Source organism: Carlito syrichta, unplaced genomic scaffold (assembly GCF_000164805.1).
Source record: "Carlito syrichta isolate Samal-C Ts95f unplaced genomic scaffold, Tarsius_syrichta-2.0.1 Scaffold304602, whole genome shotgun sequence".
NCBI lineage: Eukaryota > Metazoa > Chordata > Mammalia > Primates > Tarsiidae > Carlito > Carlito syrichta.
In genome coordinates, this window is record NW_007248698.1 from 894692 (window position 1) to 909901 (window position 15210).

At 51.5% G+C, this 15210-nt stretch overlaps 1 protein-coding gene across 1 annotated transcript in view; it reads right to left on the reverse strand.

Annotated features, from left to right (window-relative positions):
- Positions 1–15210, reverse strand: part of RRBP1 (ribosome binding protein 1) — a 65470-nt gene that overhangs the window by 30271 nt on the left and 19989 nt on the right. The window contains exons 2-3 of the mRNA XM_008060392.2: positions 13446–13991; positions 12005–12089 (exon numbers count right to left, since the gene is read on the reverse strand). Coding sequence (XP_008058583.1) covers positions 12005–12089; positions 13446–13970 — 610 coding nt within the window. The 5' untranslated portion in view covers positions 13971–13991. The remainder of the gene's footprint in view (positions 1–12004; positions 12090–13445; positions 13992–15210) is intronic.

Here is a 15210-nt window from a genome sequence, read left to right on the forward strand (position 1 = left end):
AAGCTGCTCACACATGCCTCTAGTGGAAGATGTTCAGAATGCCTTCAGCAAAGGCCTCTGTTTGTACTGGTGGAATGCAACCAACAATGCCCAGCTTGCCGTCACATGGTGGCATCACACGAACGCAGATCCACTCCAGAAACTGCTGAGTGGCAACAGCTGGTGCTGAACGGGGGGATTATGGCCTGGCCCTGGGATGGCCCGACAAAAGGTTCCAGCTCGACTCCAACTGTCACTGCAGGTGCCCAGCAGCCCCGCCGCCCAGGCAGGCAGGGCCAGGTGGTCTGCAGACACGGAGTATGCACCTCCTATGTGCCCAGCAGTCTGTGAAATGCTGGGCCTGGAAAGGTAAGAGGAGGGGCTGTGGTTGAGAGAGGCAGAGGACACCACGCATGCAGCAGAACGGCACAGAGGGGCCCTGAGAGAGGGACAGCACAGGACACCAGGGTTTGCAGGTCCCCAGCTAGTCAGATCTGCAGCCAAGGCAGGAGTAGGTCCAGGTCCTTCCAGGCTCCAGGAGCCGAAATTCTATGCTGGAGGCAATAAGCATTGCTCAGAAAGGAGCAAGGTTTGCATCTGAGATGATTTCAGGATGCATAGGGGGACCAGGTGCAGGGAAGCCACCTAGGTTAAGACAGTTAGGAAGCTGAGCAGGTGGGAGCAGCCCAGTGTCAACCCAGGGACTCTGATAGTGGAGTCTGACACAGACCATGGATTCGAGGGCAGGGGAGAATGCCAACGGCAGAGACACTCGTTTCCTAAGGGACTGCCCAGACCAGCTCCGCAGGCCTTTCAGACACATGCAGGCCCAATGACTGCGGCTTCCATACCCTGCACAGGGGCCACCCTGGGCAGTGCAAACCAGGGGGCCCAGCATGGTTGCCCCCACAGGAAGAAAGCAGACCCCAACCTCGGGGTGCTATCCACGTCCTGCAGTTCCCAGTGGTTCCCACCAAACTCGGGTCTGCTATAAGAAGGCGAAGGTACCGGGAAGCGGCTCCCTGTGCCTCCCTGAAGACCAGCACTGAATAAGCAGGGTCAGGATCCACACCTGAAGACTCAGACGAAATACACGCCACCCGACTCCCTTGGCCCAAAGTCCAGAGGCTTCTCTCAACCAGAGGAGCCAGCTCCCTTCAGGAGAAATGAGGAGCTCTGGTCACCATCACTTCTGGCCTCTTCCAAACCGCATGTCCCTGGACTCAGGCTAGGAAGTGACCTTTACAAGCCCTTCGAAAAGGAAGACCTACCATGCACACCTAGAGGCCAACCGTGGCTCCTCCTTCCTGGCTCATCACCTACGGTAGGGGCAGACCCTAGGTGGGGCAAGTGGCCACTCCACACCCAGGGCAAGCTGGCGGGCTCAGCCCTGCCCAGGAACTGCCAGTCCTCTCAACAGGATGCAGGCCAACGAGGAGAAGCCACATGGGCCCCCAACTGCCACAGTCAATTGCATCAGGAGCTAAGCACACGTCATGTCAAGAGTAACCCTACCCAGGCCTTCTCCCTGGGCCTTTTCCTCTGGGTATAGGAGAAAGTAATCTGTCACCAAATTGGGAAGTGGTGCCTTGAATGGTATCTAATGGAATTTTTAAAATCCTACAAATAGAATGATTTTGCTTTTCTCTTTAAACTTTTGTTTTATTCCCCACGCCCTGGTTTATAAAGCACCACCAAAGCTCTAGTCATGTCCCTGGCAGCACCCCGTGAGCAGTGCTAAGTTCACCCGTCATGTTGGCCTCATTGTAAATCACGAGCTGCTTCTGGAGAGCAGAGCGGCCCTATCTTCCTAAATCAACAATGCGGCCACCTTTTGACTTAGCAATTTCAACAAAAACTATTTTATAATTGGGGGGGGAACCCGATTACAATATATTTTAAAGAAAGGCAAGCCTTGGGTTTGTCCTTGGAGGTCCTCGGGCATGGTTTAAATGACGATGAGGACTTTCCCTAACCCCTGCAGATGATAGGGGCTCATAATCCAGAGCTCCGACCACAGAGGCTTGGGAGCAGCGACTGGCGCCTGAGCCCTGAGTGTTGTTTCCAATGGCTGAATGGAGATTTTTGAAAGAGTGTCATCTAGCAGCTTCTCACGCGGATACTTGGCTCGTTTCCCTAGGAGATGTTTTTGTTCTCCTTTTAAAAAAGAAAAAAAGAAAAAGTTGGGTTTGAAGAACTTACACAGAAAGTGAATAAAGGCCTGAATGCCCTGGAGAGTTTTCTTCAGAGCTTCAGATTCTGAGAATCTGAGTTAAGTTCAAAGAGAAAAGCACTGGACTTGCTCCCCTGCATACCTCTGTGCCCACGGTGACAAGAGCAACAGAGCACCTGACAGGCAGGGCCCCGAGGGAGGGTCACCCACTGGCCACTCTGCCATCTGCTGGCGTGCCAGCGCTGGTAAGTCTGAGCTCTGGTATCTGCTCTGGTCAAACAGGTGAAAATGCAAACCCACCCAACAGAGCAGAGAGGGAGAAATGTACTGAAAGGAGCCTCCTAGGCCATGCATCTGAGCAAACAGGTGGCAGGGAGCATGGTGTGGAAGGAGCCTGGGCCGAGGGCCCAGCGGGCCACACGTGGGGAGGACGGAGATCGTCTTGCCACCCCCAAGTCAGACACTGTTTAAGAAAGGGTCCTGCTCTGTCACAGGCACACTGAAGACAGTTTTCCTGGAGGTCTGATAACTTCTCCAGGCCCCTGGGCTCCATGAGCCCTGCCTCATTAGATGGCTTTGGATCCAGGGTTCTATTTCCTATTGTGGGGGGTACAATGGGGGCTCCGTGAAACTGCACACAACATGGAGCTCACAGACCCCACTCCCACCAGGACTCTGCAGGCTCTGGGACATGGAAACTGCCTTAACTTCCCACCTGGCCTCAGCTCATCACAATTACCAGGCGCCTGTGTGTCAGGGCTGGGCTGGGCACTAGCTTCCTCCTGGAGGAGATGAATGGCCACTCCCTCTCCTTGTCCAGCCCCCCTGAGGAGCAAGGCTCTCCTTTCTGCTGCTCGAAGCCCCAAAAAACCTATGGTCAGAGAGAGCCACTTCTAAATGCCTGGAGGACACAAGTTCCATTAGCTTTGAGACAGCGAAGTCTGTTTATTTGACTTAGAGACAAAGAATGAAGCTTTCGTTTCTTCTCCATTAACAACAACAAAAAAGACATGTTACAGAATAAAAACAGAAAATGCAAAAGGGTCAAAGGAAGACATCACCACTCACCCATAACCCTATCTCCCAAAGGTGGCCTCTTATTCCCAGGTAGATGTGTGTGACAACATGGCAGGGAGGGGTTCTTAAATGCGTTTCAGGTGGTTTCTGCCTCACGGATGTTAGCTGGGCTTTCCTGGGTCTTGACACAGGGTCTTCTGGCCACAGAGCACAGTGGCTTGTGTGAGCAGGTGGGGACTGGGGTCCTGCAGAAAGCCAGTCAGCCCAAGAGAGACATACCATGCCCAGGGTTCCACTTCCTCCCCTAGGCAGAAAGGCCACAGGTCTCTGGGTAGGTTCTAGCCTCACCGAGGGTGCTACAAGGGCCCTGCATCCTCACATCCTTCCAAGTGACATGAGCCAGAGAGAGCAAATGCCTGTGACCTGGCCTCAGTCTCACGCAGCAGCACTGGTGACCAAGCTCCCATTGAAGGTCCATTGTTCTGTGCTAACCTGGAGTCTCCAGAACACACACGCTGGACCGCCCAAGTCTAAGTCTCTCCTGCACAAGCCCACACTGTACAGTCCTCACTCAATCCCAAGTGCAGGGATGGGACTGCCCTCCTGACAGCATGACATCAAGATACCAACTAGCACGTGACAGTGCAGCTCAGGGTTCAGGGCGAGAGGCAGACCAGTGGGATTCTGCGGGCAAAGACTAAATCTGAGGATAAAAATAGATTTCCAAAACACCACCACCACCACACACACATGATTCCTGTGCAAGAAGCCTGGCTTTCCTAATAGACACTGCACAAGAACTAGCAAAGAACAAACCAGCCACGGCCGGACGCTGCCTCAGCTTACAGCACCCCACACACTGGGAAGCCTCAGTTCTGGGGAATTTCCACTTCTCTAAGCTTCCAGCGACTCCCTCTCCCCCAAACAACTGGAAAGAATCCACGCTTTTCATATTCTAAGAAATGCTTTCTCCTTATCCCACGCCTGGGTTTATAAAGCACCACCAAAGCTCTAGTCATATCCCCGGCAGTACCCTGTGAGCAATGCCAAGTCCACCGGTCATGTAGGCCTCATTGTAAATCATGAGCTGCTTCTGTAGAGCAGAGCGGCCCTATCTTCCTAAATCAACAACATGGCCACCTTTTGACTTAGCAATTATGTATCTAGGAATTCACTTGATAGAGACATGCATATAACAATCTAGCAACATCACTGCAGCATTAATTTTAGCTGCAAAAAAACTGCATACCACTCAAGTGTCATTTAAATAAATTATGACGCATTCATGCTAGGGAATATTATGCAGCTGAAAGTGGCAGTTTCACAGGTGCAATACGGATCGATGTCATCAACACTGTCAAGCAAAGAAGGCACTTGACGGTGGCTCCCATCTGGGGTGCCCACGTGACAAGTAGAGTGAATGGGGTGCCCTGGGAAGGAAGTGGTGATCAGGATGGAGCTGGAAGACTCTCAGTTCACTATCTGTCCTCCACACTGTTGGGATTCTGTTAACTGGGAACACGTATTTATATAACAAGGAACATTAGAAACCAAGGGTTAGGAAGGCAGATGCTTCAATACAGTCATGGACAAGTGTCAAAAACCTGCCGCACAGCCCTGATCTGCTCTTGCGGGAAGATCAGCGCAGAAGTTCCGCACAAGCTCCAGCTTGGGCCTGCAGGAGCATGTTGTGGGTCAGCCTCCACACCTGCCAGGTCTCCCCCAGGGGCAGGAGTCAGCAGGGGCCCTGCTAGACTGACCAGATGATGGGAAGGCCCGAAAGACTGAGGAAGAAACCAATCTCTGGTGGAGCCCAGCCCCAGTGCCAGTTCTGCTGCTCACCCACTGTGTGTCGTGGGCCAGCCACAGCCTCTCTGGTCTTTCTCATGGCTTCCCACTGAGATGTGGAAGGCAATGGGCAGCTTACTCCATCCCAACTCGGGATGTAGCAGCTAGAACAAAGTGGGAAGGAGCTGAGTGTGAGAGCAACACAGGGTGCAAAGACGTGTCTGTTTTCACAGGGACACCTGCAGGATGAGGCAAGAGGCCACCCCTCCAGGTGGTCCTGCTTAGAGCAGTGTGCAGGAGCAATGTCTGCTCGGATAGAGATGTTCTATGTCTGCACTGTCACGAGGGCAGCACGGAGCCACACGTGACTATTAAGCACATGGAATGTGGCTAGTGCAACTGTGGAAAGAAATAGTTAATTGCATTTACCTCTGACTGATGTAAGTGACAATTTAAATGGCCCCATGTGACCAGTGGCACCCATATGGGACAGCACAACCCTAGACCCCAGGCCTCTGCCACCCACCATCAAAGCCTCATGGCCCTGGAGCCCCCCTTCTCGCCCCCAGCCCACATCAAAGCCTCCTCAGCTCGTGAAAGAGGCTCCCTTTCCACAGGCTCTACACCTGTGACCTGGATCACACTCCCTGTGTACCTCCCCATGCCCACAGCAGTCATCGGGCCACCTCCAGGTCCCTGAGTTGCTGGATGCCTGGGCCAGTCAGCCCACTCGAAGTTCTGCCCTGTTCCTTAGGTTTGGCACAGTGGCCCCAAGAGAAGCTGGGGGAGGGCAGCCCTGGACAGACAGGAAGCACAGCCCTGCTGGGGCAAGGAGGCCCACGGCAGCCTCTCCAATAAGGGAGGACACAGGTCTAACTGTTTCTCGTTCATTCACAGCCCCAACTCTGGGCCACTCAACTACACGTACAAGACATGACACAAGGAAGTGTGAGACCAAGGCCACAAGCCACTGGTGAAACCCAGGCCACCGACTCAGATTTGGGCCTTGTGCCTTGGTCGCCAGAGCTCAAGCAAATGCAGCAGGGCTGGAAGCAGAGTGTTTAAGGGTGTGCTGCACATGGTGGGGCATTGCTGACAATGACTGAGGTTTCCTGAGTGGAGACGGGCCTGCATGATGCCAATGGCCAGTCCCCAAGCATGTCATTGGCATTGGCTCTGGAGGCCCTTCACAGAGCAAGCCCTGGAGGGCTTAGCCCCCTGCAGCAGCATTCCTGTCACATCCACTGTGTCTTGGACTTTCCAACGTTGGCATGTCTGTGTGTGGGACCCCAGGTTGAGAGCAAGAAGGAAGGCATTGTACCCCTGGGCCACTGTCCTTCACAGGCTACAGAGCCACGCACACAGCCCTTGTGCCCTTCTAGCCTGTGACACCTGGCAGTGGCTCAGGGGTTGGGTCCCCATCTGTGCTGTTAGCAGGAAGATGGCAGCCACAAAGTAGTCAAGAATCATCCCTGGAGCCTTCAGCTGGAAAGAGCGGAAAATACATTAGTGCCAGAGAACCGCAGATTATGACGGAGTCCGGACGAGGCAAATCCAAAGGGGTCACTGGGTCAATGACAGCAGTATACACACACACACACACACACACACACAGACCTCATAACTCCCGGCCATTGAAGACCCACACTGATTGGGACATTATTTGATACATGCTATCACAGACCAGAGAAAAGCACACCATGCAATTAACACAACAGTAGCTCACGAACACGTTCTTGTCTGCTTTGGTTTGACAGTGGTCACACAGGTCACAATGTAAGGACATGATTCTCCACCTTAACAGCTGCCTACGCAGACTGGGGTGGACACCTCCACATGACGCACACCCGACCTGCTCAACTCCCAGGGCTGGCTGCCCTCCATGCAGGAGGCCCAGGCTCTGTCACTCCAGGGACCCGAGGTCCTCCTACATCCCCAATGAAACCCCACTGCAGGAGCCCCCATCACAGGGCTGGTGGCAGCAGGAGCCAAGAATCTTGAATGTTCCTTCCTGTACAGATGCTGCTCCCCAAGAGAGGGCCTCACCTAGGACCTCGGAACTGCAGATGCATAAAGGACCCCAAGGTTTTCTGTGGATGAACTTGAGCCCGACCAGTGCACACTACTGATTCTCCAGAACAGGAGCAGACTAAAGACATGTGCTGGCCAGTTGGGCCTTCAGGACTCAGACTCTCAGGCCCCATCCCTACTGTGTGCGTCTCTACCCACCTCCTTCCTCATTCATGAATGCCTCAATCCCTATCCTGAGCTTCTGCTGCTTGAGACTCACGGAGGGTCATCTCACCGTGGCTGGAGAGCTCTGGACCTAGCCACCAAGTCCCTGGTCACTATAAAATGACCCTCACCCTCTCAGGTTTGTCTTGTGGCTCCCTCTCTGCATCTCATCCCAGAACTACTGAGACAGACCCACATGCAGGCCCGACATGCTGAGCTGCGTCCAGGGAGTCCCATGCAGGAGTATCAGCAACTCCTGCCCTCCAGGTATCTCTGTGTTGTTTTAACATCTGGAATTAAGGAAGTGCCATTATTGCTTTATTTTTGGAATGATGAATAGAGTATTTAAGATATATCAAGACCCAATTTAATGCCCCTAAAATAGTTTCTAAAGGATATGTCAAGACCCAATTTCATGCCCCTAAAATAATTTCTAAAGATCATCAGTAGGGTTTTAATAGGAAATTCTCTGCTTCAGCAGCTCATCATCAGACTCCTGTCCGGGACATGTGCCTGGAGGCCTTACCAACTGGTGTCTCCAACTCCAGGGGGCACTGTCACAGCCAGAGACCCAATGCTGTCTTACAAGGCCTTTGGACTTTTGAAAAATAAAATATTGGCTAGGAGCAGTGGCTCATGTCTGTAATCCCAGCACTTTGGGAGGTGGAGGCAAGAGGATTGCCTGAGCCCATGGGTTCGAGACCAGCCTGGGCAACCTGGTGAGACTTTGTCTCTACAATAAATCATAAAAATTAGCTGGGCGTGGTGGTGTATGCCTATAGTTCCAACTACTTGGAAGGCTGAGGTGGAAGAACTATCTGAGCCCAGCAGGTCGAGGCTGCAGTGGTAGTGAGCATGCCACTGCACTCCAGCCTGGGTGACAGAGTGAGACTCCAATTAAAAAAAAATTATATAATTTTTTTTTAATTGGAGTCTCACTCTGTCATATATATCATATATATATATATGATATTACTGCATTAAAGAAAAAACTCAGAAAACTGGAGCTGTCATTGTGGTATATTTCCTAAAGTTATTTTTAATATTTTCACTTATCTAAGTTCTTTTGTCTTCTGTCATGATCATATTATCTAAAGAATTTGGTCTCCCACTTGTTTAATTACAAGCCACATGGTGACCATGTCTTTGCATGTTACCATGGAATCTTCACAGTGTTCACTGTCAGTGGCTGGGTGGGACAGAATGCACTGAGGCCACCAACCCACAGAACTGGTGCCATGGTTTGGAGAGCCCAGGAGAACATCTTGCTAAATTGCTTTTCAAAAGGGTCACACAATTTACAAGGCCACCACTTTTAAAAATCACATCCATGGTTTTTTATTATATTAATAATTCTTAAGAAAGCTTATTTGTTTTTATGTGAATTCTCAAAATTGTTTGCTAGCTACATGCAAATGCCTTCGGGGTCCTGACTAACCCCAAGTGTGGCCCTGGGACCAACAGCATCAGCATCTTGTGAGAGCTGGTCAGAAATGCAGAACCTCAGGCCCCACCCACCTGCCAAGTCAGAATCTTTAGCCGAACAAGCTCCCCAGCAATTCCTGTGCACACTAACATTGGGAAGCGCTTTGGGTGGGGACATCTCTAGGACCTCTAGGGAGTCTGTGAGAAAGTGGCCTGCTTCCCCACCCCGGGGCAGTCCCAGAGATGCCTTCACACACCAACCACAGGAAAATAGGCTGAGTCGACTCCGTGAATTCTCCCCATGTTTCCAGACTTTCAGAAACCAGATCAACTGCACATATTGCCCTGTGCCTCTGCTTCTCACCCCGGCCTGACAGTCCCATGTGGCAGTCTATGGGCTCAAGCTCCTACGTGGGCCTTGGTGATTTTCTCACAGTAACATCAGGATGACCATCTCCCACCATCAAGGTGTGTCAATATTTATTTTAAATTAAATCTATTTCATCCAAACCTTAATTTTTTTATAGAGAGGAAAGTGCTTGGTGGAGGGAGGATGGGGGAAAGGAGTGCAGGGTCCAAACAGACTTTCCCAAGTAGTGACCTGTGACCCTGCTGCCTTGGCTCATCCACTGAACACCTTCCTCTCCCTATAGCAGCATGAAGCTCCTTGCATTCAAGTTCTCGGGTGTGACACGTCGATTCCAAGACCATTCTATTCTCCCACTTGTAATTATAACAGTTGGGTGGATGTTCACACATCAGACAGGACTGGTTTTCTAAAAGTCACTTGAAAAAAGTCTGGGCTAGGCGTGGTGGCATACGCCTCTAATCCCAGCACTTTAGGAGGTGAGGTGAGAGAACTGCCTGAGCCCACAGGTTCGAGACCAGCCTGGGCAACTTGGCGAGAACTCATCTCTACAATAAATCAAAAAATTAGCTGGGCGTGGTGACATTTGCCTGTAGTTCCAGCTATTTAGAAGGCTGAGTCAGAAGGATCACCTGAGCCCAGCAGGTCGAGGCTGCGGTGGCCACTGACTGTGCCACTGTACTCCAGCGTGGATGACAGAGTAAGACTCCAACTTCAATAGTTCGGCTATGTGCGGTGGCTCATGTACTTTGGGAGGCAGAGGTGGAAGGATTGCCTGAATCCAAGGGATCAAGACCAGACTGGGAAACTTGGTGAGACCTCGTCTCTACAATAAATTTTTTAAAAAATTAGCCAGGCATGGTAGTGCATGCTTGTAGTTCCAGCTACTTAGAAGGCTGAAACAGAAGGATCGCCTGAGCCCAGCAGGTTGAGGCTGTAGTGGCTGTGAGCATGCCACTGTACTCCAGTCCGGGCAACAGAGTGAGACTCCGACTCAAAAAAAAAAATGTCTGTTCTGTTCAATATTCTTACCTTTTTCTCCCTCAGATGGGACTTTTAGGATAATTTTGTCAAGTTGGGGGGAAAAAATTCCATTGAAAGTTTGGCCAGAATAATGACAGAAAGTTACCTAGAGAATGACTCTCCTTTAACCTGTAGTAGATAATCTTCCTTATCCTAGAACACAATATATTTTTGGCTCAAATTTTCTTGTTAACACCTCAATCAAGCTGTTGTGTAGGTTCAGAGGTTACACGCAGGTCTCATCGCTTACAAGGCTCTTCATTACCTGCAAATTAGGACAATTTCGTCTTCCTTTCCAATATTGTCATCACTTTCTGATTCACATCTTATTTTGACCATCTAAGCCACTTGAGGTAATAATGACCAGGGGACACGGGAAGTCTGGACCTGGCTGATGTGGGAGAAAAGAAGAGCAGCTGGGCCTCAAGTGCCAGCCCTGGCTTGGAGAAAGGGCCGTGTGCCACCTGCCAGCCTTTGGAACAAGGGAGCCCGAACACCTAGGTTTTCAAATGGTGTGTGAGACTGTCGTACCTGGTTGGTCCCTGACTTCCGGCAGGAGCCCACAGCCACTTATGAGGGATGACACCCCTCCTGTGTGGCAGGGTACTGCTGCCTGAGCAAATGCCCTGTCAGAAGCCGGAGGAGGAAATCTGAGGAAAGGTAGCAGAGCCTGACAGAGCAGCAAAGCAGAGAAACCCAGCTACAGACACAGGGCCTGTGCCACCTAGCCCAGGGCCAGACATTTCATAAGATAGCTTTTGTCAACACAAATGCAATTAATTTTCCAAAGTAGCTAATGGCTATTCGAAGACTTTAAAGAAAAAAGAAAACCTAAGTGAAATCAAATGAGTGATGAATACAAAATAGGGACTCCCTGGCCCAATTTCTTTTTTTTGAGTCGGAGTCTCATTCTGTTGCCCAGGCTGGAGTGCAGTGACATGCTCACAGCCAACGCAGCCTCAACTTGCTGGGTTCAGGCGATCCTTCCAGCTCAGCCTACCAAGTAGCTGGAAATACAGGCATGTGCCACCACGCCCGGCTAATTATCTTTTTACTTTTTCATAGAGACATGGTCTCACCATGTTGCCCAGGCTGGTCTGGAACCCCTGGGCTTAGGTAGTCCTCTTGCCTCCACCTCCCAAAGTGCTGGAATTTGCAGGTGTGAGCCACTGCACCCAGCCCCTGGCCCAATTTCTACAGTAAATATACACAAATCAACACAGGCAAACCACTGTTCTATATGACCTAATATCCATCTATGTAACATAATATCTATGTTAGCATTCTATAATGCTTCACTGAATGAGTGGGGTGGGGCAGGGAAGAGGGAAGACTGGGGGAAGAAATGCAATTGTTCCCTGAAAACATTATCCTGCCTTTCTTCACGCACAGAGATAAATGAGCAAGATACACTACAGCATCAAGTGAGGACGAGAAAGACTTGCCAAGACACAGAGGCATTCTAGACTGCATGGGGGATGGAACTGCTGTTCCTGACACCTCACCTCTCCTTTCCCATGCCTCGCTGTCCCCCACCCTCGAGACACGGTGGACTCCCGAGTCCTTGACGCAGGCTGTCTCATCACTCACTCTGGCCAGTAGGATGCTGGCTGAAACAGACCTGCCTGAAATGATGCCCTTTTGTGTCTCTGCTAACCAGAGAAGGTTCCTGCCCTGGAGGACTCCAAAAGGAACAAACGTGGAACAGACCTTAGCTCAACCTGCAGCAAGGGGCCAATCTGGTTTAAACCACACCTCGAGACAGAGCCACCAGCAGAGCCAACCTAGGAGAGCCAACTCCAGACCACTCCAGAAGCAGGAGCAGAAACGAATGGTGGCTGCTGTGAGTCACTAGATTTAGGAATGTTTGTTACACAGCCTTATTGTGGCGACAGTTAATTGATATAGATGGCACCCCCCAGAAAATCCATGAGCCATCTGAAGACAGCTTTTCCCGCCACGTCCGTCAAGCAATCCGAGTTACTCACCAGGCTCACCTTTCTTCTTTGAACCAGACTTCTTCTTTGCAGGAGCCTCTTGTTTTGCTGCCTCCTGGTTCTGGACCACATCTGTATTTTTGCCCTGGTTAGTAGCTGATTCTGCCTTTTTCCCCTGATTGGCAGCTGCATCCACCTTTTTGCCCTGGTTGGGAGATCCATCTGCCTTTTTGCCTTGACTGGGGACCCCCTCTGCCTTTTTCCCCTGGTTTGTAACACCCTCTGCCTTTGTGCTCTGGTTAGCGACGGACTCTGTCTTTTTGCCCTGGTTGGGAGCCCCCTCTCCTTTTTTGCCCTGGTTGGGACTCCCTTCGGCCTTTTTGCCCTGGTTAGGAGCTCCCTCTGCCTTTTTGCCCTGGTTTGGGGTTCCCTCAGTCTTTTTGCTCTGGTTCTGGCCCCCCTCGGCCTTTTTACCCTGGTTCTGGGCACTCTCAGCCTTTTTACCCTGGTTCGGGGTTCCTTCTGTCTTTTTGCCCTGGTTCGGGGTTCCCTCTGCCTTTTTGCCCTGGTTTGGGGTTCCCTCTGCCTTTTTGCCCTGATTCTGGCCCCCCTCGGCCTTTTTACCCTGGTTTGGGATTCCCTCAGTCTTTTTGCTCTGGTTCTGGCCCCCTTCAGCCTTTTTGCTTTGGCTTGGGGTTCCTTCTGCCTTTTTGCCCTGGTTTGGGGTTCCCTCTGCCTTTTTGCCCTGGTTGGGAGCCCCTTCCACTTTTTTACCTTGGTTCTGGGCCCCATCTGCCTTTTTACCCTGGTTTGGGATTCCTTCCACCTTTTTTCCTTGGTTCGGGGTTCCCTCTGCCTTTTTGCCCTGGTTTGGGGTTCCCTCCACCTTTTTACCTTGGTTCTGGGTCCCCTCGGCCTTTTTGCCCTGGTTCGGGGTTACCTCGGCCTTTTTGCCCTGGTTCAGGGTTCCCTCGGCCTTTTTGCCCTGGTTTGGGGTTCCCTCAGCCTTTTTGCCCTGGTTTTGGGTCCCATCTGCCTTTTTGCCCTGGTTCTGGGTCCCGTCTGCCTTTTTGCCCTGGTTTGGGGTTCTCTCCGTCTTTTTGCCCTGGTTTTGGGTCCCATCTGTCTTTTTGCCCTGATTTGGGGTTCCCTCTGCCTTTTTGCCTTGATTTGGGGTTCCCTCTGCCTTTTTGCCCTGATTTGGGGTTCCCTCTGCCTTTTTGCCCTGGTTCTGGACCCCGTCTGCCTTTTTGCCCTGGTTTGGGGTTCCCTCTGTCTTTTTGCCCTGGTTCTGGGTCCCGTCTGCCTTTTTGCCCTGGTTCTGGGCCCCGTCTGCCTTTTTGCCCTGGTTTTGGGTTCCCTCAGCCTTTTTGCCCTGGTTAAGAACCCCTTCAGTCTTTCTGCCCTGATTCTGGGCTCCATCCGCCTTTTTGCCCCGAGTGGTGCCAGTGGCTGGGGTACTGGCCTTGGCACCCACTGGGGGCACCACCACCATAGGCACCTCCTTAGGAGAGGCTTCCAAGATGGCAGACTTTGAGGCGAGAACCTGGATGGAGTTCACTACAGAGCTGACTGCTGGTTCCACTTTTGCCACTTTTTTCTCCTTCTTCTTTTTGTCCTTAGGAGAGGAGGCTGGTTTCTCTTGGGTCATGGAGGGAACCGTGGCAACAGGGGCTATGACCACGGGGGACTGCACTGGGGTTGGAGCCACAGCCACAGCAGATGCCCGTGCTGGTTCTTGGCGGAGGACAGTCACGTGGGTGGTTGGCTCGTGGTCGGGTATCTTCCCATTGGGCTTCTCTTCCTTTTTCTTGGTCTTTCCTTTCTTCTCCACTGTTTTCTCCTTCTTTTTCTTCTCCACTTTCTGGTGAGTTTTTGCCATCTCCTTGCGCTGGTTGGCTAGAGCTTCCTCGTACGACGTTTCCTTCATGGAGAAGGTCGACACCAGGAAGATGCCAATGGCAGAGACAACCATGAAACCACCGAAGACCACAACCCCCAAGGTCTGCGTGTCGTAAATGTCCATCCTGGCCTGCTTTCCTTCCACCTGCCAAACAGACACAGACGTTACTTTTTTGTGCAACAGTTTCCATCCCCAATCTGCCACCCAACTTTAGGTTTCACAGATTCTTGCTGGGACTAACAAATTCAAGGAGGAAACAAACCCAGGTAGTCCCTAATGCCTTGCATTCTCACCTGCTCCTCTTTAGAAGGGGGCAGTTTGTATCCAAGACACAGGCAGTCTCGATTAGTTCTGGGATAGATAAGGCAACAGTGGAGAGACGGCAGAATGAGGGTCCACCACCAGAGTACAGCACACCCAGGAGACTCAGGAGCTAGGACCCCAGTGCAAGACATTCCCTTTGGCTGGGGTCAGAGATGCACCTGAGTATAAGTTCAGGCCAGGTGTGAGACAATGGGAAGCACGGGGACTGTGGCAAAAATGCCCCTCCTAAAATTAAGCAGTGTGCCACCCAGCCATGTCTGATTGCCATAGGTATATAAGCACTGAGTTGGGAGATCTTTTGATTTTCATGTTAGGCCAGAAACCTTTATTCTTCCCTTTCAATGTGAAATTGACTGATTTAAAAATACCACATGAGCCAATGAAACCGCCTGTGCTTTCCAGCTGTGTGCACTGGCTGGTAGGCCCCACATGCAGTCTCCACGCCCACCTCCCTTTCCCCAGTGCTGAGGAACACAGCCTTCCAGGGTCAGAAATCAAGATCTCTGCCTTACAGCCTAAGACGTGATCAAGAAGTCACAGGGCGGCCTTTGCCAGTGACAGCTCCTGAGTTATGAGGCTTGCATTCTGCACGCTGGGGACCAAGAAGACTCCATCTTGGGAAGCCCACCAGATTCCAGGTTGGGAATTTCACACTCAAAGGCTGCACAGAAGGAGGAGGGCAGTGTTACCAGGCCCTCATCAGACAGCACTCCCAAACCAGGAGGATGAACTAGGTCATCCTCACGGCCGAGGGACCAAAGTTCAAAGGGTCGGGGCAGCCGGTTCCACACCTTCCTGGCTGACAGCCCAGGCTGAGTTCAGTTCACTGAGGAACTCCAAGAGGTTTATTTATATGGACACCCTCAACATTTAACTAATGTCGATGCCATCATCAGTCCCCAGGCCCAGAACTGCAGAGAATAAGAAAGAGTGCAGCCCTCTAAAGAGGATCATTGAGCCGGGCTCGGTGGCTCAGCCTGTAATCCCGTGCCTTTGGGAGGCTGAGGTGAGTGGATTGCCTGAGCCCACGGGTTCAGAC